This window comes from Agelaius phoeniceus, chromosome 4 (assembly GCF_051311805.1).
Source record: "Agelaius phoeniceus isolate bAgePho1 chromosome 4, bAgePho1.hap1, whole genome shotgun sequence".
Classification (NCBI taxonomy): Eukaryota; Metazoa; Chordata; class Aves; order Passeriformes; family Icteridae; genus Agelaius; species Agelaius phoeniceus.
The window spans coordinates 24554014-24578685 of NC_135268.1; the positions used below are offsets into that span (position 1 = coordinate 24554014).

At 40.0% G+C, this 24672-nt stretch overlaps 2 protein-coding genes across 23 annotated transcripts in view; one reads left to right on the plus strand and one right to left on the minus strand.

Moving 5' to 3' along the window:
• LOC143693944 (uncharacterized) overlaps window positions 1-16227 on the plus strand; it is a 39992-nt gene extending 23765 nt beyond the window's left edge. For 7 of the 20 annotated variants that reach the window (XR_013182023.1, XR_013182024.1, XR_013182025.1 and 4 more), the window contains one exon: window positions 7288-7930. The gene's annotated coding sequence lies outside the window, so the exon portion shown is untranslated. Of the gene's footprint in view, window positions 1-7287; window positions 7935-12677; window positions 13103-16179 lie in introns of those variants that run through there. The other 13 variants (XR_013182037.1, XR_013182036.1, XR_013182035.1 and 10 more) reach the window with 9 other exon arrangements.
• On the minus strand, window positions 1-23976 carry EIF4E (eukaryotic translation initiation factor 4E). 3 transcript variants are annotated; one of them, XM_077177106.1, is made up of 7 exons: window positions 23831-23976; window positions 14824-14930; window positions 13096-13191; window positions 11075-11138; window positions 9118-9231; window positions 6494-6633; window positions 1-4606 (listed from the first exon to the last, which is right to left on the minus strand). In XM_077177106.1, exons 1-7 carry the CDS (start codon window positions 23846-23848, stop codon window positions 4492-4494), a joined length of 654 nt encoding a protein of 217 aa, XP_077033221.1. In that variant the 5' UTR covers window positions 23849-23976; the 3' UTR covers window positions 1-4491. The 3 variants fall into 3 exon arrangements, 2 of the variants coding, with proteins under 2 accessions (XP_077033221.1, XP_054489267.2); XM_054633292.2 differs by lacking the exon at window positions 23831-23976 and adding an exon at window positions 23046-23129; XR_013182039.1 differs by lacking the exons at window positions 1-4606; window positions 11075-11138; window positions 23831-23976 and adding an exon at window positions 23310-23792 and having other exon boundaries at window positions 6599-6633.
• Between the last annotated feature and the right edge of the window lie 696 nt (window positions 23977-24672).

Genomic DNA, 24672 nt, shown 5'->3' on the forward strand with positions numbered 1-24672 from the left:
TCAGTGTAATTTTTCCCTTTATTAAACATGTTTTAGTAAGGCTTGAAAAGCATCAGGATTTAGAAAAATGGAGACAAGAAAAGCATAGGCAGTCATAAACCCCACAAATTCACAGCTAAGCTTGTCACACGCTCAGTACTAGCAGGGAATAAATAAAAAAATAAATCTGAGTTGTTTGGTTAGCAGGCAAAGTGATAACAACAGGCAGACTTCAGCTAGGATGTTTTTATATTTAAGGCATCACACAAAATAAGTTAATGCTGGGAAGCATAACAACCTTCATGTGCACAGCCATAATTCACATTTAGCTCTGGACATCAGAACCTGCTTTATTTCAAAACAGAAAGGCCAGGAGGGAATCCCATAGTCTTTTGGGAAAGTGCCAGACAGCCACCAGGCAAGAGGAAGAGCGACCGTGGTTCTTATCACAGGGGAAGGAATTTAAGTGCTTATTAAAGGCTTTGCTGCAGTGCCAGAGCAAGACACCTGAAAACAAATTCTGGCAGAATACAAAACTTTTAAGAGCTAAAAGACAGAAAATCTATTCAAGCAGCTGCAGTGAATGGGTGTCCCACAAAGACACCAAAAACAGCCAAGCCATTTGTTCAAGCCTTTGGGATTGAACAGCTCCTGGAGCTCTGCAGCAATGATGGAGAGGGGCAGCAGGTGCCTTCCACAGGGCTGGTTCCACACTGCTTGCTAATGCACTCTGCACTTCCACCCTCCAAAGAATTTAGATGGACAGGTATGAAATGCCTCAAAATGAAATAGTTATACCTATTTTCCTCCTGGTCATGTCATTTCCATTTGTCTGTTTCTTGCCCAGTGGGAAAAGGCACAAAGTCTACAGTAAAAAAAAGTTATTTTAAGACCTAAGTAAAACCTATTAGCAAAAAAATTTTGCAGAAACCACTGACTGTTTTCAAGAGGGCAAAGTCATCTAAAAGTTAAGTGCCAGGCAGCCTGAAAGTTTTATGGTTTTAACTATCAAGCTTAACTGTCTGGTAGAGTACTTGAGTAGAGGATTTCTTAAAAACTAGTTTTAAAATCATCAAGCCAAGACTGAAAAAATAGGCTTCTTGGAAACATGGGAGGTCACATATCACATGGAAGATCCATGACACTTCCAGAGACTAAAATGCAGAATTTTAGTTGTTTTTTTTTTTTTGCTTTTAGTAAGAGTCCCAGAATAGAGTCCAGAGTGCTTTCTCCAAGCAATTTAGTAAGAAAGGATTCCATTAGGTAGGATGGAAGCTGTGAGCTCACTCCAAGCTTGGCTAAAAGCCACTACTCCAAGTTTCCAGAATTTGGGTAACACTGAAGTTAAGTTTCCTGAGCTAGAGACAACTTGATAGACAAGACAGTGACAGTGCAGCAGGACAAACAGAAGTGACAATGAAAAGCATTGCACAGTCCAAGACTTAACGTTAAACTCAGAAGCTGACAATTCACACATATTGTTTATCTGTTGCCCCATCTTCACAGGCTGCATTTTGGCACATCCTTACAGCTCTTCTAGCACAGCCATTTCTGCTGTCTTTCCTTGCTCTGGTTTTGTACCACATAACCCCACTTCCAAAAAGATGCTTTACACATTTACTCTGTAGTCTTCCCAGGCTTACTAAAACCACACACTGACAACAGCCTCCCCTTTAGCTGGGAGTTTAATGACACTGAATATTCTGCAGCAATAGGAGATACTTCAACATTTACTGCTTTGTCCTGTCCTGAGCCTGTGGCTGTTACAGTAATAGGCAGAATGGAGAGCTCTCCACTTTCTCCCTCAGCACACAAATACAAACTACACCATTAGAATCAGAAGAACATTAGTATGCAGCACAAAGTGATTTGCAAGCTGGAGAAAACAAGTTTTGTGGTTATTTGCTTCCTCTAAAAATGAATTAAAGGCATAGGTGGTATGTTTGATAAAGCAACCATGCCAGCTAATTTCCTCTCAAGTCTTCTAAAAATACCGCAGTTGTTATGTGAGCAGCAGAGAGCCTCACATCAACCTGCCTGCAGTTTTCATACTACAGTGCAAGTTAGCTGGCTGCTTCAATAGGTTCAGGCTCAAAAACCTGAGGCCATACAAAAAAACCCTATCAATCACTTTTCTAGATGAACAAAATGCTTGTACCCTAAGTAATACTCTGGTCAGTCTTGGAGTGCAATGAACAAACCCAATACTATTGTAGTTCTCACAACAGCACTCAGGTTAACGTCAATGCTCTTTACAAAAGGGCAGCACTACCACTGTTTCCAGGGACACTCCTTTGAAGGAGCCCAGCTGCCATGCTCCCAAATTACACACACAGTCAGCACTCGGGAGGCTGATTCATCTTCACATTCCCGTGCACGCAAGCATTACTGATGATTAGCTGAAGCTGGGAAACAGGCATGGACTGCTATATTCTACTGTCAATGGACCTATTAAACAAACCTGACTTGCTCTCACACCTGCTGAATCAGGACAGGCAACCAGTTACACGAGAATCCACAGAAACCAGCACACAAACAGCCTAGGCAGCTCTCTCCACATTCACAGATATCCTGGGTGATGCCCAATACTGAAGGAATAGCATCTTTAGATAGAGATGTCTACTCAAAGCGTATTTATTAAACAGCTGTAATAATGATCCAGACATTTTTTGGCACAGTCTGATATGCTCCTTATGACACATTTCTGAACAAATGTGCAAGAAAAGTGTTCAAGTCTATTTCAGCACGCAGACACTTGAGTGCCTTCATCAGGAAGATGCAACTGAAGCTTCATTGCCAGTGACTAAACTCGCTTTAATCAGGTATCACAAAGACAAAAACCCCAATAAGCACCTGCCTTGACACTTAGCTGAAGAAAGGCTCCACAGCCCTGGCAAGATCTTTAAGTACATCACACACTTTAAAAAAAAAAAAAGGCAAGAAATCAGTAATAAAGCACTGATTTTGCTGCATGCTCTAAGAGGTGGAAAGAACAAGCTTCTCATTTTTTGCTCAAAATAAGTGAACTTGACCTTTAAAGTCTCCTCCATCCCGTGAAATTCCAAGTAAACTAACAGCTTTCTGGAGTAACTTTCAAACAATGAAACAAAGCTTCAACTACTCAGACATATGTAATAGCAAGCTATCTAGATACTCATACTTTTATTTGTAGCCATGACTCTGTGATGCTCTATTTGTACTTTATGCATTATATCTTTAGAGCAGAATCACTCACTGAAGCACTTTTACTGTAGCTCCTACCTGAAACTCAACAGGCTTTCTGTACCCTTAAAATTCTTGGTTGGGCATAAAACAGATGTCAAAAGAGAAACAACACAAACCATGATCAATTAGACCAACCACTAAGAAAGAACAGTAGCCACATGGATATAATTCCACTGTGATTTAGGGTGCTATCTAATAGGTTTATTAAAAGTTTCAACAGACTATAGCTCCAGACTTTATCTTTCTTGGAAGACACTACAATAGAAGCCACAGTAGAGACTGCCTTGTCACGAGAGGTACAAATACTTGCTGTATAGATGGAGAAATAAAAGGACAAATCTAGTTGTCTAAAAGACAATTCACTGTACACATTTTATTTACAGTTTTGTACACTGTCTTAGTATGAATGGGACCGCTTTTCTACTTGAGCCATTTTAACCAAAGCAAAATAACCTAAGTAATACAAAGTGTTAAAATACAGCATAAGATACAAAAACAGACATACTATTTCTAGTAAGGAATGTAAATTATGGTGTTACATTAAAAAAAAAAAAATCCACATTTATGTTCAGGAAATCACACAAAAAGATCACTGATTTGACTGAAATGCATAAATCTGTAGCAAAGCTCTGATGTTACAAAAAAACCAAAAAATTACCAAAGAATGCACAAAATTCATGTTTATTCCACCTTTGTCATACTCCCAGATTCTTCACCAAATGTTACATGAGCAAAAACAACTGAAATCAAAATATCACTAATGTTATCAAATAGGGAAAACAAATAAATTAATCTAGCAGCCATCAGCAGAGGTTACAGCAAAGATGATGCTGTATAAAAAAATTTTGCTAGAAAACTGTATGCACCATACTCTTTTCCAAACCAGCAAAATCTTACTGCATACAATGCAAATGTAAAACAGAGTAATTTCCTGCAGGTACAGAAATGCAACTTCTTTTCTGAATACTGTGGATAAACAAATTATTTTTTTGCAATAGTAATGTTTCTACCAAGCTATTACAGAGTGGGCCAGAAACACACTTATGGATTTGGGGGATGAAGTGTACTAAAATTCCGATTGGTAACGGTTACTTCAGCCAAAATAGAAAAATTGAACATAGAAGTACAAGACAAAGGCGAATGAGACTTCTCACAAATCTTAGCAACATTTAGATGGAAATCAAATTTAAATGTAGTCCACTCTGCTTTTGAAGAGGCTTTGGTTCAGCTCCCAATCTCGATTGCTTGACGCAGTCTCCTATGAAAGAATACTCAGAAGGTGTCGCCTTAAACAACAAACCTATTTTTAGTGGTGGAGCCGCTCTTAGTAGCTGTGTCTGCATGGGACTGATAACCAATCACTATCTTTGGAGGAAGTCCTAATCTTTCCTTGTATACTCTCCTGGAGAGGAAAAGAAATAAAACAACAGTTTAAGCAAAGTCCTTAAGAAGGAATTAGCATCAGGACACCTGCTTTTAAGATCTGGGGACACCATTAAAAAAAAAAAGTTGCCTATTTAGAAACAATTTCTCAGATATGAATAAAGGACTTGAAATATGATTTTTCTCATGTATTGCATCTAAATCCAAGTAATTTTTTAAAAAATAAACTACCACATAATAGGACAAGCTCTTCAAAAAAATAAATTAACAGTAACAGGCCTAAATAAATGCAAAATGGAGGGATTCTATACTGCATTCATGTGAGTATCATTAAACCAAAAAGCTGTATTTCCACATACAAAAACAAAACAGCTATGAAGAACTCATGGTTCACAATTCCAAATCTACTGAGATGATAAAGTCACCTGAACCAAAGAAAACAGCAATTCCCTGGAACAGCCAGCTCTAATCATGCCACACATCGTGGCTGCAGAGTTGCTGTCTTTCCTTTAACTACTGATAGAAAGCAGACATCCCCAGACCTGGTCATGGGCACCTTAGCCAACAGAAGCTTTAAGAAAAACCACCTTGGATCTTATGTCTTCAGAGAAAGAAGCAGCAGCACCTGCCTTAGACACAAACACACCCACACACAGTGCTCCTTCACACAGAGCGAGATGAAAGTCACTAATGGCCACTCCTGTCTGGAGTTAAGGTAACATGGGAGCAAGCAGGCAACATAACTTACCTTGGTACTTGTGTCAGTTTGCAAAAATCTTAACTTTTTCACAGTTCTCTAAAGGAGTCAACTCCTTAGTTAATGGTTCATAACATTCTAAAATGCTGTCTGGTGCCTACTAGGTTTATTGCAACATTGTGGTAGCAGAAGATGAATACCTTAGTTTTGCTTGTTTATTATTAAACACTTAACACTGAAGCCTGGAAACATGACTGTATAATTAAATTATTAGTAGGAGGCAGACACAGATTCTTAAAGGCCCAAAAAAAAAAAAAAGTATCAAAAGAGTCATCAGGTAGTGAAAAAAGTAAGCTGCTATGTCTTACAGCTCAAGTTTGGCTTAAGACAGATGCACTAAGCCAGGAAAATAACTATTTTCATTGGTTTGCATAAGGTAAATGGCCTACAATGACAAATTTAACAGAAAGTTATTCTGAAGCATCAGTACTACAGAACCCAACAAATACTTGTGTAATTAGTAATTGTAATCACATAATTGTGTAAATAGTAACTGTGTAGTCAGTAATACTTGCTACACACTAGAGCACAACATGCATTTTCCATAGCACAGACTCAATCTGAGATAACTACTGCTGCTTAAAGACTACAGCATGCAAGTCAAATAACCCACAAATCATCAGCATTACTTTATCTGTACTTAAACAGAAGCAAAACATAGGAAAACATAGCAAAACATAGGATGTGCTGTAGTTTCACAGCACATCACTGTACAGCTCCCCCCCAAATTTGTGTACATCCTTCTGTGCTTAAGACTTGCAGCACCTTTCCTACCTTATTTGCAAGCATCACTTTCCTGGAAAAAAATTGTATCAATGCTCTACTCTGACTACTCACCTTTACAAACTGGCAGGCTGGAACAGATTGCACATTATCTGCAATTGTTAATTACAATGCCTTGTTGTGAAATGAGAATTTTTGCCAAGATTTGTGTATGCGCATCTGTTAGTAACTACTCTGTACTGCAGCACTACCTCCACAGTAGTTTAGAAATGAAGAACTGAATACAATTTGGCACAGTTACTTACTTAAGCTTGGGATACAGCTCTACACAGGCTCCACTTGCCTGAAATGCCTCCTCCCTCAAGCTAACTGGCTTTACATGCATGGTTCCACTCCACAGAGCCGAGGCAGCAAGCAGTTACTTACCCTATATGCGTAACAGCATCCCTGTTTTCACATTCAGTTGTCCATATTGCTATTTTATCACCCTTAGTTCTAACATTAACAACAGCACCACACACATCATCACTGTAGTCATCGAATGACTCCCCAATAAGGCACAGCAGCTGTGAAAGAGAAAGCAGTTCAGAGTCAGAATCCTGTTCTGTAGGCAAGCACTCAGTGTACACAAGGACTGAGGAACACATTTTACTGCCTACAGCCACTTGCCACACAGCAATCATTTTCTATTTATTGCAGTGTCTTCTTCCAAGTATTTCAAGTTCCAAATATTACAAGTGAACACACTCTAGCAGGGCATCGTCCTCCTAGTCTGAATTTTCCATTCCTCCTCCTCTGCCACCTGCTGCAAGTTCTGACACAGCTGATCATTTCCACAGTGCTGCCTTCCACCCCATCCTCCCAATCCAAAACAGGAGAAGAATTAAGTGCTCTATTCTTCTTTCTACAGGACACCTAAAACAGGTGGACCAATCTGAACTTTTAGGTGTTTCCATCCATTATCTAGGAAGAATCTGTTAAGGATTATTTGCACAAAATCAGGTACATAAGGTTTCATTTCCATGCTGAAGTCTATCAATTTAGAGGTAAATCTGACTGCAGCCAGACAGTAAATGCTATCCAATGAAATGTTACTTCTGATCAACACAGGAAGCTTCAGCATTTCCATAAACTCTAAAGTGGGCATCAGTGATCCTGAACAGGGTTTAATACAATGCACCAATGCAGGTGCACAAGTAACACAAGATTTTTCCCCCCAGGTTTCTAGCAGTGAAGCTTGGAATTGGCCAGGAACATCAGACCGAGCAAGGTCACAGCTCCATGCAACATGCTAACTGTAAAAGTGGTATTTAAAAGGTTCAGCTTGCAACTTGTAGAACAAGCAATCCTGATATTCAAAACTAATCGTTTCTTGTGCTTGAGACAGATTCACCTGGCTATGCTGAATTAAAAAAAAAAAAAAATTTCTGCACACTGAATCTGCAAATGGGCACTCTTTTCCTTCACTTGCACAGTGCATCAAATACCCTGCAGTTATGTCAGTTTTGTGGTATCACTTATAACATTCGGAAATTCAACATGTTTGCAACTTCTCAAACAAAGCAGGTCTTCCAGTACCCATCAGACCCACAAGGGCTGGCTTACTCAAGGAACCGCAAAAAGGACAAAGTCTGCAAATGAATAAATCAGGTATAACTAAACATGCTTTAAATGTTACACCCAACTCCAGGCTGCACACACTCACTGAGAAATTCAAGCTATAAATAGTTGAGATCAAACAACACACAAACATGCAAAATATCAACCAACTGTCTTAGTTCACATGCAAGCATAGATGACTACCATGCTCAATAAACACTCCTCAGGTACATTTTTCATGAGTGTTGCACAACAGGGAAAAAAGTCTTCTCAAATGAAGTTTAGTTCATAGTTAAGATCATTATATTATAATAAAAATTTGTTCCAAAGGGGAGCTATAAAGACTTTGATTTCTATTGCAGAAAATTGGTTGTATATAATTACTGGAATTAGAAGTGACAAGGTTGTTTTAGGGCACTTATCACAGTCACCTGGGTATTTAGGCTATGTGCCATTGCTCACTGCTAAGCAAAATGCAGAGCCCTCTAGCCTTCAGTTTGCACAGTCTATCTACATGTTTCCAAGCCATATGTCATGGCTATCAGCAGTCAGGACTCACACATGCATTAGGCCAAATACATGCAGCAGGATGGTAATTTGTTCACATGCAGTCACACTGCCCAGTACTGTACTGCTCAATGCTTCAAATCACAACTACAGTGACTACAAAGATCCTGAAATTCTGACATTTTGGACACCTCTGCTTTGATTCTGAAGGCCTTTTCTCCCTTTCAAAGGGGTGCAACACTCCTTGCCTCTCACAACAAGGACAAAAGATGAGATATTGGCCAAGACTGCTGTGCATTGTCCTGTCTGCAATCCGTGTCCCTAAATCCTAGATCATGCTAGAGTGTCTTAGGCTATTCTGAGTCAGTTCCTAGATAACGCATTTTTCTGTAATACATTTACTGCAATCCACACTAGAATTTACCATTCAATTCTATTCCAAAGAGATAAGAGCAATGGAAAAAAGAAGTATTTTTATGGTGTGTATATACAGGATGAATGAGCTATTATTGCTTACCCCAGCATTAAGATAAATACGCAAAGAAAAAAGTAAATCTGAAAGTCCCTTGTTCAACAAAGACAAAACCTGAAAACTATTCACTTTTTTTAAGAGTATTTGTAAAACAAATTGTTTTATCAATTGAACCAGCAAGTTGCACTCAAGACAATGCATTTTCACAGTAGCTCAACAGTAATGTTCTGTACATTACATGGGAAAAGCTTAATCTGTCCTACAGAACTCTTCCTGTTACAAGGAAGCATTAAGACAGAATACACCCACATGAAGATCACTATTGAAAAAACATGATTCAAATACAGCCTGTGACTAAAACCCTACAGGACACTGGTGCCAAGAAGTGAGAGTAGCATAGCATCCAAATATCAAATCAGTTAAATGTATTTTCACACAAACACAAGGCTCCTCAGCTGCCACTGGTGCTTACTGTCTCTAGCCAGAAGCGATCAAGGTCACTTCGTCTCTGCTGCTTGTTTAGTGTAATTAGCCATCGGCCTCCTCGCTTGTTCTTCTCATCTTCCCACATGGGTTCAATCCCATCCTGCAAGGAAAGGCCACAAGTTAAAGCAGATGCCATCTCATTTTCCTAAAGAGCCACCAAAAGGCTAGTGATAACTGGAACAGTTAGAAAAGAAAGAAGTGTACAGATTAAGACACATACCAGAATGTCCTGAAATACTGTCTCACACCAATATCAAACTTCCAAAACAACAAGTGCACACTAGTGAACTTTTGGTTCCACAGAAGCATCACAGTCCAGGCAAAAGTCTTAGCTACATATTACATTTTAAAAAAATCCTGAGGCAACAAGCAAAGACAACCACCTGCTTTGCCCTGCATTAAACCAGAACATAGCTGCTAATTTTATCTGGAGTCCTTATTTTATGTCTTGCACTCAGTGTAAGATCAGCCAAGTGCTTCTTCACTCATGCATACAGATTATTTCACTGAAACAGACACCTTTGGCAGTCTCTCTCAACGACTTCCTTCACATGCAAGATGAAAATAAGAGAATTTTCATTGTTGGAGAAAGAAAAAAAACCCAAACAAAACAAGATACCCTTTCAAAGCAAGATCTGATTCAGATTTTGCCCGGGGTCCTGCACTGAATTAAATGATTCTGTATGTGCTGATACAGCAAAGCAGGCAGCTACTACTCCTGTATCAACCAGCTATGCTGCACTTCAGAAAGTCATTAAAAACTAAGTAATTGTCTGAACAGAGGAATTCTGTAAGAACTGCCCACTAAGAACTGCCCATGCAGGATGGAGTGGTGTCATCTCACTTTAAATATAACACCCTCACTGGCAGCTGCTGAGCTCAAACTACCTTATCACCTTTAAGAGGAGCTCTTAAAGAGGTCACAACTGAAGGACAGCAGTAAGAGATTGCCTGCAAGCCTGAAGCAGTTGCCAATTCTATACCTGTTCCTTGAAGTTATATAATTATTACTGCTTGATGATAAGCAAACAGAGCAGATACACACACTTAATTAAAACACAATTTAAGAATTGATGCAAAAAATACAAGCAATATCCATAGATATCCTAATCTCTGAAGGGCCTATAGCTTCTTAAAATTCTAGTAAGCTTTCTCAGTCACCTAGAATACCATTACCTTCCCAAACCCAAGCAGCAGAACCTCTTCACTACAAACAGTGCACACAGTCTGCTGAGGAGCCCCAGCCTGCAGCTACATTTTATGAGCAAAGGAGGAACCAGACACCAGCAGTTTAGGGAGTACTGAGGTGCTGGAATCCAGAAAGGAAGCTGCATGATAGAAGCACTACCAAGAGGTTAGGATTTAACTTAGATCCCCAGTTGAGATCTCTGCCCTAGCTGAGGCATGATTTCATGTATACTTTTCCCTATTCACTAGTCTGGATACTTCCACAGAATGTTCTTATTGTCAATGTTGGGTGCACTTTTCTATGTCATGCTTAAGTAATACAGCATTTACCTGGTAGTATAGAAATTATTAGGAGTACTGTGGATCTGGCTAGCAGTACCCAGAATGAATATGGGGCAACATTGCTGTCTCCCACAGACATTTTAACTCATTTCACATCAAGTGACAGAGCTGAACAACCTTTTCTATTAGAAAAAATTACACTTAATTGTTTGCACAAGTATCTCAAATGTAGAATGAAGACTAATAGAGTCACAGATTAAAATCTACTGTCTAATATGTGTTAAGCAAGTGTTTTCAATTTCAAAGTGACAACCTGATTTTCAGACAATGTTTGGGACTTCCTCAAAAAAAAATTAACGCCTTTATGACATTCCCAACCACATTCCTAAATGTCTTAAGTGAAATAACTGGACAGTATCTTGCTTAGTCAGGAAACCATCCTTAACTCAAGAAAAAAATGTTAGCAAGCCTACCTTAAAGAGCGAGTAGTCACAACCAGGCATTAAATTACTAGAGAGCTGGATATGGTTGTATAAACTATTGGAGGGGAAAAAAAGCAGGATTAGAAACGAAGCATTGTTTTAAGGTACAAAATTCGTAAAGAATTTAAGATATATGACCAAACAAAGCCCAAAAATTAAGGAGCAATAAAGTTATTTCAGAAGCAACCCTATTTCTTTAGTGTTTTTAACAATATAAAAGCATCAGTACTAAGATGTTCTAGGCTTAAAGCAGCAAAATGGAATATGAACCTCATAACTGCTTTTAAACTAATTTCCAATGCTTCTTTTAAACCCAGTTCTAAGATTTAGAACTGAAGTCCAAAGTTATTAGGAATATAACTCACTGAGCTTTCATGGCAAGAGGTTCTGTGTCCATGAGTATTTAATACATTCATGGAATAAGGAGAATTGTTTATATTTCTAGGGCTACTCACACTGCTGAGAGTTTTTTTAGAAGAAATGCTCAGCTTTGCTATTTGATACAGCACTCTAGGTATGAATGCTGTAGGCCTGATAATTCAAATTACGGACTCCAAAGGCAAGAACAGATGATAGACAATAAAATGTATATTCAGAATTAAATTTACAACCGTGCAATTCAGAAAAACAATCAAAGGAGTACATAGTATCTCCTCCTCAAACAAGGAGATAAATGCCTTTTTTCATCCCTAACAGGTCAGACTTCAGAAAGAGGCCTGCACATTTTACAGTAACCTGTAGCCCAAGACCAACTAATATTGAGGCACAGTTCAGCATCAAAAAGAAAATTGATTAATGTGATGTTCTAACAATGAGATATCACACAAAGGAATTTGTAACACCAGTTACAAATTCAACAGTTTGCCTCTTTTAAGTTTACCTTGACACTGAAATTTTCTCCCCAGAGCAACACACCTATTTCCCACTCCAGCCACAAAGGAGGTGTAACTTAACTGCTGGTGGCTGATTTTATACCTTCACTGCAGACATCTAGATTACTTTTCAATCACCAAGACTATCTTGGTTACAGAAGCTCAAAAACTTACCCTTAACCAACTGTAGTAGTGAGCATCAAGCAACTCAGCTGCCCATCACATACCCCACTGCTGACAGCTGAGTGAATCACAGTTTGCAGTCATCCCCACAGTAGGAATGGGAAAGCTGGTTACAAGCCCAGAATCCCATTCCCTGTCAGGACTGCACCAACAAAGTTACTGAAAAGGCTGAAGCATTTTTCCTCCCTTTGCTAATGGGTCACTGATGCGTCCTATTACTACATTCTGACTCCATCTCCCTCCATGGGGATCACATCCAAAAAAAGTATGCAAAAATAAGAACCCTATCACTCAATGTAGCATGAAACACTAGGATCAAATACATAACGCTTTTTTGTTCACTCTCAGTGTTGCAGCACTTGCATTTTCTCCATGTTTTAGCAGTATGGCAGGCAAAAATCTTGATTGAAGCAAGTGTTTGGAAAGCACAGGCCCACCTTCAGGGGTTTTTTACTGCTGTTGGAGCCTAACCACTCTCACAGACCTTCAACTTAGAATGAAGGTAATTTCTTCTGTAACCTCCAACAAATTTTTTTCAGGAATGCCATTAATCTGCATGAGTCTCAACTACCACGCTCCAGATTCAGGCACTCTTGAACATGCAACATGAGCCATTTAATCAATGAGGAAAATGTGGGGCCATGGAAGTGGCAATCAGTTGGCCACCAGAATTTACAGGTTCATGTTACTATGAGATAGCTATTGCACAAATTAAATGTTCTACATGCCTGTTATATACACGTGAATATAAGCAGTGTTGCAGTGCTTCAGCAAGACAATGGGCATTTAAAGGATGAAGAACTCCATCTGCATTTTCTTCAGACTTCACCTTCAATTTTACAAGTATTTCAGATTACACCAAAGAATTTGCAGTTAACGGAGTACTTTATGGGTTTTTTGACTTGGACTGCCAACAAATCCCAAAATTATCGTGCAGATTGAAAAATCTTTACTTACGCCCAAAAATCCTCAACAGTATCGAACTTTGAGATAAGACGAAGATTTGCTTGCCAAGTTTTGCTCTTGTCATTTTTAAAAAACCAGAGTGCCCATCTAAAGGGGAACAAAATAAAAACATATAGAAATTAAAGTATATTAAAAATGTAATTATTTCTATTGTTATATTCAAACTAATTTCAAACCTTAATATATTATGAGCATGGAAGTCAGTTTTCATCAATAAGTTACATGATCAATTCTTTACAGACTAACAATGCTTGTGCTTTCATTACAAGAATTGTGGCAGACTTTATCAATCCATAAGGCAAATATTTGAAATAGCTTTGGAATTCTTTTAAAACTCTAAACTTCAGATGTTTCTCCTTGCTGTCACTGCTAAACTGCAATCCCCTACCACAAACAACTGATAATGGTCTAAAACAACACCAATTCAAACTGGGCTCCCTGGCCAGTAATTTCCTTGTAAAGGTTACATAAGCAAATTAGATCACTCTAAAGCTATGTATGACATGAAAGCTTCCCAACCACTCACATACTAGGAAAGCATAAATTTTAAAATGCAAGCTGCATTTTCAGCTTACTAATGGCAACCACCTCAAATGCCCACAAATTGATTGTTTCAAGTTTTAAAAGTAGCATATATAGACAAGACTGAATGAAAAAAATCTCTGCTGAATACAAATATCAAGACGAAATTGAACCTTTCACACGAAGATGCTCTTTCTGAATCTAAAAAGCATCATTGCAGCAATTTAAAATGCTGGAACAGGACACCTAATGAGGCATTTAATCAAACAGTTGGGGTTTTTTCCACTCTGATCATTTCAGTAGTGTTGAAATAACTCAGGTTAGCACTAGGCTATATTTATCTTCTCTCAGCAGAGAGCTTAATTTAAGTCACTAGGTGTCAAATCTATTGTTTTGAGACCCTTCCTGACATTTCAAACCTAGTTGTAAAAGTCTACTCCATTCCAGTAATAGCCTCACTAACACTTGTAAGGAACTGTTAGCATCAATTTAGTCAAGGTGTTCAGAAGAAAGAGAAGGAAGACGGAAGCCGAAAGACTACAAGGAAAGTGGGATACATGCAGCATAGCACTACAGGGAAGCACTGTTTTCCACACTTGCTCAAAACTTAAACTGAGAGTAAGATATCACTTGGTAAAAGGTACCTGCCAACAGTAAGTACTGAGCATTCCACAGTAACTCATCAGCTCACTTGGAGAAAATGATTTCCAAGATGGTCTTTTTGAAGCTCTAAGAGGGCTTGAATTTCACTAACTTTGAAATATAATATTAACTACAAGTTTTTACCACCAGCACCTTAATTTACCCAAGTACAAGGCAGAATGCAAGGTTTCCCAGCTCTAGTGGGCAGCAGCTTCCTCTCAGTAGTGTCAGCCTCTTAAAATACACCACACAAAATCAACAAAAGCTCTGCCTGCCTCCAACTAAAAGCAGTCATGCTCTTTCAAAGTACCTGGCTGCATTTTGAAAACTTGCAAATGTTTTCAGCCTCTGTAACTGCACTACCTGAAGAAGACTCTGAATATTAACATCTGGATCAGATTCTCCTTACTCTGCAACCCCACTGCAAAAATCTTCAAAAAAAACCCCTGAGAATTCCCAAAATACTGCTAGAGAATATAAGGTCAACAAGAGCTGCAAAGCCACAGGCATTTTTCTATCCCTGGCAAAACTACAATCCGTTTCTGTACCATTTACCTGTTTTGTAGTGGATGTTTAATATACTGTTCAGGGCTGGCAACCTCCTGACTAGGTGCTGGTTCGGTTTTCTCCTCTTCTGCAGGTTGGGGGTTGGGAGTGGTTTCCTGTTTGAAGAAAGAAGTTATTAATACATTCCTTCTCAATTTTTATTGAAGTAATTTAGTTTTCTAAAGTTACTTTAGAAAGGGTGAAGCTAGGAGTTCCTATCATTTATCTTGATTGTGGGCCCACATTGCATAATGGAAGCACAATTTGTATCCCTTTATTCTTCAACATCTGAACAGGTCCTACAATAAACACTAACTTCAGAAATTTGCATTCTGCTGTTCAGTGATTTGCTTCCTATGTAATTTGTTTCCAAAATGGTATACTATACATACTTGTCTAATTTTGAAATAGTTTTGAGTGCTATTTTAGAAATACACAATCTATGTTATCTAGAATATGCACATCTAAAATAAATTCAGAGAATAATAACTTCAGAATGAAAATTGTTTTTATCAGCTTCTGACAGAGCATCATTTGAAACAGGTGTACAGGCTCTGTTATTTAAAAAAAAATCTATTAATACAAGTAGAAGATAAAACTAAAACTCTCAGATCTAAAATCAGCTACTGCAAGCAGCTAGAAGCCAAGCTAGTGCAGTTATCTTTGTATTTGCTACATCATCATGAACCAAACAGCAGAATTTGATTGAACACACATCAGTTCTCAAACTTCCAACTGAAATAAACGTACTTACTCCTTTAGTACGTATTAGATGGATTTCAAGAGTTATTTTTCAACTTTCTAGAGACAGCTCTAGAAATATTAAATATACTTTAACATAAAGTAGTAAATTATATTCTCTTTGCATGCAAACCCCCTCAGGCTTGTCATTCAGTTTGAGAAGTCACTGTGTCAGATTTGAAATTCTAATGCCTTTCCTTCAAACCCGGGGATACAAAACTTTATTGTGATGCCAAGTGTCCCTGCCAGTTACCACCATCCCTCCCTAACCTGCTAGAATATTACAGAAACACAGAAGGACTGTAGATCCTTCCTAAGAGCTAATACAAAAATGCTTGTACAGCTGACCCCATGAAAGAAGAAGCACTTCAGTAATATAAATAAATGCTAAGTACAGTAGACCCAAAGACTCCAGACATTACCAAGTGTGGCAATATAAGAGTAGTATTTTAAAATTAATTTAAATTTTGTGGTTTTAACAGAAAAAAATAGCATAGGAGTGAATTAAGTAATGTTAAGCAATTTAATTAATGGAACAGTTTGCTCCAGACTTCCACATACATTTATCACACCAAAGCTGTTGAAAACTGGATTTGAAGTGATAACACTGCTCTATCTTCACAGACCCAGCTGGCAAACTCTCCTGGATAACACCTGAAGATCTGTCTTAACAGGGATTTTCTTTTCATTATCAATATATTTAACATTGTTAAGCATGATATTATGCTTTACATCAGACAAGTTACTCCTTTATGGTTGAAAATAATTAAGTATGCCTAGTTTAACAGCCCACATAGAAAAACACCTCATGACATTTCAGAACACCTACATTCACAGTGAAGAGACCGACATGTCAAGATCTAACAGGAGCACTTGGCCAGTGCTTTGATTTACACAGTACAATAGCACAATTCCCTTCCTCTAAATAAAACTAAATGCTTTCTGAGGATCTCCCAAAGGGATCATCACTAACAAACCCACAGAAGCGCAGTGTTGAAAAATTTGTCACATCTCCTCCAGTGTAATACTATAAAAAGCTAAGCAGACCTTCAAAAAAACCATAGAACTTGAAGAACTTACTATCTGGAACAGAATTTCTAGTGTTACCCCCACTTACTTTTGGTATCATTCATCTTTAATCACACAAAACCATCCCACTGAACAAGACAGACAGTGCACAGAAGCTGTGCAATTCACCAAGGAAGCACTTCAATACTTCCTCCTTCACACTATCTGTACTACAAAGAAACAAGTATATAAAACTAAATTTTAAAGTGTGGTTCCTTCAGGGGCTCCTAACTAGAAAATTCAGAAAAGTTACATGTGCAAATACAGTAATAAAAATTCTGCTGATGTGCTGGAACAGCACTAGGTTTTGTGATAAAACTTGCTTGCAGTCACAATACTCTGCAGCTGTGACATATAATATTCACAACTGATTTATAAATGCTATTACACTAGGAATTTTAACATCAAACAGACTCACTCTTGCTGAATGCAGATGCAGAGTGTCTTCCAAAAGCAATTTCAGTTGGGAATCTCATGTTTGCTCAGCAACTAGCTTTCAACATACAAAGAGCTAGTCCCAAAGTCTCCCTGGTCACTCTTCCAGAATTATCACAACTACATAAAATGGAAGAATCAATACAAAGCCACTGAGCACATGCAGGGCTAAACTGTTTCATAACTTCTAACAAAAGACTACATTAGAAAGGATTAAGGTAGCACAGTCAGACAAAAAGAAAAATACAATCAACACCTGTCTGGTACACTGATAATCATCATCCTTCACACAACTACATGAAATTCTGGTTTTGGACAAACAGAAGACATCTGACTCAGCACATGCATTTTACTTAAACCACCACAATATCAAGTCTCTTTAGATATTCTGAAAGCTACAAGGCATTCATGAAACTCAGACTAACCATTATTCAAGCTCCTGTCCAAAACAGGAGAATGACAGCTCAGCTCCAAGGCCCACCTAACAATGACCCTGACCCAAGACTGTGCCACTCCCATCAAAAACTATGTCACCAGAAGAGACTTTTTTTTCAACACCAGGCTTCCCCATTCAAGGATAGCTACAGCCCTACACACAGAACTTATTATTGAAGAACATTATTTCTGCCTGGCCTCAGAGAGAAGCCTAAACCAGCTTATTTTCACTTCCTTCTGTTTCCCACAGCCATCAAGGAAAACAGAAAAATAACCATTTTAATTTTGGGCTGGTTAATCACTATCAGCTCCTCTTTCCTTTCATCTAACCTTTATCGCACTGTTCTGAGTACCAAAATGAAATGTTTGTATACCAAAGCACTTCCTGTTATTAGTCAAATAGAAGCTATCTAAGTTTGTTAATTGGTATTTAAAGTCCATTTAAAGTCCTGATATCCAAGAAATTCTACAAGAAATTGCATACATCTATATATATCACATGAACTAATGTTCACATTTTAGCAACCCACAGCTCGGAACCCTGCAATTGCAACACTATTAACCAAAGTCAGACTGACTCCACCTGCAGTTCCTGGACTAGTTTATTTAAAATCCTTCATAATACTTTACCATTGCTCATAACTAATGTATTCTTTAACCTAAAATTGACTCTATAAGTAACCACTGAGTTTGCTGCTTTTAAAAGTAATAAAATAGGGTAGTATTACCAGATAAACTGGAAAGCATGGCCAATCCCACTTCTCATACACAAGACAGCACATAATTAAGTGACATTTATTCACCACCCACATGGTTTTTGATGTAGGAATCAGCCTGCAGAAGTCCATGAAACATCTGCCTACTCAGCATTTAATGACTCTGTATATCTGCAATTACTTGGATTCGGACACTTGCAAATTTAATTGGTGTTATTTACTCTTTCTCCACAGCACATAATGACCAACATATCAAAGAAAGGTGTGCACGTCACTGGGACAGGAAACAAAGCATTTACAATAAAAACTGCTTCATCAGGTTTGTTTATTAAGGGAAACAAGCAGCTTGACTAAGTTTTACCAAGGGCTTTCAGATGCTGCCCAGACCACATTAATGTCATTAGTTGTCTACAGAAGTTGTTTAGCAAGTCCAGTTGGAGTGCAACAATTACTGCCCAGAAGGACATAACCTGGCACTATTACGTGCTCTTGGTGAAGGCTAAGAGAATTAATTAGGGGAAGAGGCTTTCCAAGTCTGTTGCATTAAACCAAAGTAAAGTGACATTATGGAGTTTTCACCTTCTTCTTTAGAGCTTCTAAAATACCTCAGTTACCCGATGTCTTGGGAAAAACAATTTCTACTATCTGCTGGTGCTTGGTGCTTACGTGTCTTGTGGGTAACTGCTATGACACCACAGGTTAATTTCCAAAGCACAAAATTCAAGAGCTGTTTATTTCAAAACATTTTGGACAAAAAAAAAAAAATAAGTTAAAGCACACCCACAAGCATTCATTACATCCTGTAAGAAAACAAACCAAGTGATGATTTGACACACAACTCTGGAATGAATGTACAATGGTAAAAATCATATGTAGTACGTGTAATAGCAACTGGAAAAGAGGAACTAAGAGCCACCTGTTACCAATTTAAAAGTGTGAAGTAGATTTCCAGACACCAGGACAAAGAAAGGATTTCTACTTGTGACACAGCAAGGCATAATAGAGAGCAAATATCCTAAATGCATTCATCATTACTTAGAACACCACAGATTTTTAGATAGGCAGTCACTATCAGAACACAAGCATGAAACCTGATTTTAACTGACTGACATCCCCTCACTTTACAACAGAAGTGACCATGTGTACAGGAGAACAGGAATAAAAGACTAAGTAAAAAAGTCACACACTTCCTCCATGGTCAAAGGTTTTCTAGGAAATATCACCTCAGACTTAAAAGATACAGAGACTCTTTATAGCCCTGTTAACTTCTGCAAAATGGATTATATACTCATGAAAATTCCCATCAGATTTTTGCCATTTAACTCACAAACTTTTAACTAGCATTAGCAAACAGCTTACAAGCAATATCAAACTACCTCAGTATCTTTGAGGGTTTTGCAGCTGCCTAAGCAAGATGACCTGGTGCTAACACCTCTTACCCCAGCCTGCACTCTGCTGCTGCCTTTGCTACTGGAACACAAAACCTACCCACATGGGATGAGTTTCCACATAGAACATTCTGTCACTTCTAAAGCACTCAGACAAGAAAACTGCCCAAAAGTGCTGCGGAGAACAGTTCAGATGATTCAAAGAACAAAAAGCCTCTAGTCTCCCCAAACACTCCTACACAAAAGACCTCCATGTTTCACAAGTATACTGAGCCTCTGGTTCAACAGAGAATTTTATATCCTCTGTAACAATATGTTCAATCTCTGGAAAATAATTTAATGTAGAATGTATGAATGGTCAAAAGACGTCCTCAAAGAAAAAGTACTGGATTTACTACTGGTATGCCCAGTGATTGCAAAGGATGTCATACATACAGGTTATCTGATGAACAGCTCAGAGCACAAGAGAAACAAACCTCTACTAAAAAAAAAGAAAAAAAAAAGACTTTTAAATAGTTAAAATTTCTGCCTCACATCTACTACACAGAATCAAGGACAACTGGCAGGTGAAGGCCACTAACAGCAGTTGTGTTACAGCACACTCACATCTGCACATCACACACTCACACCTTCCTTACACCAGTGTCCTATACAGGAACAGGTTTTAAACTTCAATAAACGAGGACTACTGCAAGACAATAAACAGCTTCCAAACTCAAGTTTAACCTTGACTATAGAATATTTTAAAACTGAAAGACAATTTAGCTGAGGAACAAGTCACATTAATTGACATTTAAAGTCTGCATTTCTCTTTCACAATGCAGGCATTCTACCAACATCCCCTATTTAATGCTCCCCTCTATCTCCTCAAAATTCAAACTAATCTTTAGAAAGCTGTCAAAATGGACACATTTTCCATCAAAAAGTTTCCCATGTACCTCCACACCTGCATGCATTACCTCCACACCAGTAATGAAACACAGCTTGATTTCATACACTATTTTTATGCATTTCTTTGAAATAAGTTCGGTATTTTATATGCTATGTGAAATGTAATTATTTAAAATTGCTTTCAGAAAAATGTTTATCTCAAAAAATTTACAAGATGTACAACATACTCCTCTTAGAGGAAGTTCCATACTCACTCAGATATGTTACTTAAAATTCGAAAGCTTATGATAAATATCCTCAATTATAAAATACCATGAAAGGTACATCTATCCTGTATCATTTCAGAAAAATGCCATGAGCAAGCAACTGTGTTCAGCTGCACAATACTGCAGTTCAATGCTATACTGACTTCAAGCAGAGCAGGTCACAGACTTCCACAGCAGAAATACCCAGCAACAAGAGCAAGTCTGAAGATGAATTACACTTACACTCTGCAAATAATGCAAAATAAATACCTTCCAGCCTACATGGAATTTTAGGAGCTATTATGAACTTTCCAGAATTTTAAGATCCTATACCACTATGCTTGTAACCCCTTGAGATAACAGTTTCTTTTAAATATAGTTTTGATTCCCACCTATGTAGGATTACCTTCTCAAACAAGCACTTTTCAAATTACAGATACCTGAAATGTCACTGTTGTAGGCTAAAAAAACAGAGTTAAATTTACAAGAATCGCATTTATGACAATAACTGCCATTAAGCAAAAATACAAAAGAACCACGATGCCATTTCCAATTTGCACAATGAGAGATGAGATTCATATGCACCTAGAAGTTACAGGCTTTGTGCAGATACATTTTAAAGTCACCTTTGGTAAATTACTATTTACTAAAGCATTACTACTGGTTCTGCTGTGGACTTTTGCATGGTTTTACCTGATCACATTTAATCCTCAAAGGCTGTATGAGCACTCTAACAGGTGACACTTCTGCATGGTCTCAAAAATCAATCTGAATATTTTTAAAAGAAAAACCTAGACATCACAAGAAAAACTGAGAATTTTAACTTGTCAGTGTTGCAAAGGTTTATGCCCTCCTTACAGTGGTGAAGTAAACCACAGTGAAATTGGTCAGTATTTAAATGGAATAATCTTCCTTTTTTGACAGCTATTATGGGACTCTCTACAGAACTCTCAACTCAAGTTTCTGTATTTGTTAACAGTCTGAAACATTTTTCAAGCCTCTTAAGGCTTTCAATGTATGCTACTTTTGAAACCATGACAGCACTTGAAACATCACTGACCTTAGTAGAAGCCTGTATTAAAAAAACCAAAAACCAATCCATACTCAGTTGTATTTTCATTTCCCAAGACACACTCTCCCACCAGGAAAGCATTACAGATGACATCTCTACAAACCCAGGTCAATTTTGCAGATGAGCAACAGAAAGGACTCCCTATGATGAAGAGGTAATCCCTAAGCACACATGCAATTAAATTGTTCAGCTGCAAAGCACGCAGTGTTTCTGCAACACCTCTGACCTCAGTCACTACACAAGTCTAACTTTGGGCTTAGGCAGGAGAAGGAAGCCACCTACAAGGACAATAAACAAAGACTTTGTTATTTACTTCAATTTGAAAATAAGCAAGCACAGGTGATAGCTGACTCCTGGATGTGAACATACTGCAGCTACAGCAGAACATTCAACAACTGCGTTAATTACTTAAACTGTTGTGAGTGTTGCCCCATCTTCTACTTTTAAGGGTTCAGCACAACTGCTCATGGTGAACTGGATCTGGGCAATCAATCTTGCTGGGACACAGCATGACAAAACCAATTGTTTACTTTCTGCTACATTAGGTCAGATCTACCTCAATGTGCAGATGGAGTTAATGGAGAAAATGCTGCAAAGACAGTTTTTGTGTCAGCAGCCCAGCAAAGAAAGCCACAAGGCACAGGCCTTCACAGTAATTTCGATTTCTAAAGGCTGTATTGCAAATTATTTATTGCAATTCCTACTAAGCTCCACAGTCACCACAAAGCACTGCACTGAGAGGAAGCCTTCATCCTCAGATATGTGGGCAACAACTCAAAGATCAGCTTTTGGAAGTGAAAACAAGTGTTTAGCACTGGCTGAAGAACATGGGAAAGGTGCTGCTGGTGGTCTGTCTTGCACTTTTAACAAATGACACTCTCCCTGTACAGAACTGCTGCCATGCAATTTATAAATGCTGACCCATGTCAATCTCTTCCTTGTAGGTAAAAATACGGGGTTTGGTCCACAGAAGAAAACCATTAAGAGAAAAGTCAGCGCCCCTAACACAAAAGGGCAAAATTAGTCTTTATATAAAACCACTGATTCTCAAACTTTGTTTACTTTGTCTAAATGTTAAAAAGCCTCCCCAAACAGCACACTGGCTATTCAGTCACAGCTGGTATGCACAGGAGCAAGACACCAGCCCTCTTTAACTGTGTTTTCTTGTAACCCTAACAGAGTCTTCTGCTGTCCTCTCCTCATGATACACAATCATGTGGGATTAGAACAACAACTGTACTTGGATCACTTCCAGCTGCTCCAGCTCATTATGGAAGCGGGCTGGGGCTACGTTTGTAAGACCGAGCATAATACCATGAACATAACTTATCACCTGGAAAAAAAAAAAAAGAGGTACTGAATTATCATGAAAGGTCTGAAAAGAAAAAAAAACAAACACCCCTCGAATAAAAGATGACACAATCTGGCAAAGACGATTTCGTTTGCCGAGTCTCACCAGCCGGGCTGCTGTCGCGGCTGCCCCAGCAGCGCATCTGTGACTTACCGAGCCCGCGCTCGCTCACCGCGGTGCCTCTCCCGGGGCCTCCGGGGCACAGCGCGCCGGGAGCGCGGCCCTTCCCCGCTGCCGGAGGAGCCGCCCCTCGCCGCCCGGCTCGCCGCGGCGGCGGGAACCAACATGGCCACCCCCACCGCGCCACATGCGCCGGGCGGGCCGGGCGGCCGCCGGGGCCGCGGGCGGGGCGCCACACAATGGGCGCCGACGGACCGCGGGCCCCGCTCCCGCCGGGCCCCACCGGAGCCGCGGCCGCCGCACCGGGGTGGCGGTGCCGGCACAGCCACAGCGCCCGCCGCCCCCTCCCCCGCCCCGGCCCCTGCGAGCGTGCGCTCCTCGCCGGCCTCCCCGGCCAGCCGCCTCCTGCCTCCCTGCCCGCCCGCCCGGGGCCCCGCCGCGCCCTCGCCCATCGCGGCCGGCGGAGCGGCGTCTCGACGAGGAGGAAGAGGATCAGGATGCGGTAGGAAGAAGGCAAGGGAAAGGCGGGCGGGAGAAGGGAACGCGGCACTCACCGGCTCCACCGCCGCCATCTTAGAGCGCTCGGATCGCGGACGCACCGCGGGGCGGGGCGGGGGCGGGTAAAGGCCCCGGGCCGCACGCGATTGGCCGCCCGGTGGTCACGAGCGCCCGGCGGCCGTTTGGGGCGCGCTGCCAGCCGGGAGATGTAGTCGTCAGGCGCGGGGGCCGCCGGGAACCCCTCCTACTGTCGGCCGGGCAGGAAGAGGCGGGCGGGGGCGGGAGCGCCCTCTGGCGGCCGCTGCGGGAGCGGCACCGCCCGCGCTCAGCGCACGGAGCGGTCCCGAGCGCTGGAGCCGCCTGTGCCCCGAACACAGGGCTCTGAGGCCTCTTCTCCCCCGAACGCAGTGCTCTGGGTCCTCCTGTGCCCCGAACGCAGCGCTCTGGGGCCTCCTGTCCCCCAAGGACAGCGGTGTGTAGTCCCTTGTTCCTTGAACACACCGTTCTGTGGCCCCCTGTCCCCACAGCACAGCGCTCTCGGGCCTCCTGTCCCCCAAACACAGCGGTGTGTAGTTCCCTGTCCCCCAAACACAGCGCTCAGTAGCCCTCTGTCCCCGGAACAGAATCAGAATCATTTAAGTTGAAAAAGAGCTTTAAGAACATTGAGCCCAACTGTTATCCCAGCACTTCCAAGCCCAGCTCCAAACCATGTCCATGGTCACATCCACGCATTTTTCTGAACACTGTCAGGGATGGTGATTCCCGCACTGCCCTGGGCAGCCTGTTATACCAGGTAAACCCAGCCATGGGATTCATTTCAGTGCTGTGACTTGATTAGTACTTATCAAAGGCAAAGGGTTCAATAAAGAAAAACACAACAAAAATATAATTGAGTTCT

Coding starts and splice junctions, on each gene's coding strand:
- EIF4E (XM_054633292.2), bottom strand. CDS start 23,114: ATGCTCGGTCTTACAAACGTAGCCCCAGCCCGCTTCCATAATGAGCTG. Junction 11,139..13,095: donor ACTGTTGAGGATTTTTGGGC/GTAAGTAAAGAT, acceptor CCCCTCCAATAG/TTTATACAACCATATCCAGC. Junction 4,607..6,493: donor GATGCTGTTACGCATATAGG/GTAAGTAACTGC, acceptor TTTCCTCTCCAG/GAGAGTATACAAGGAAAGAT.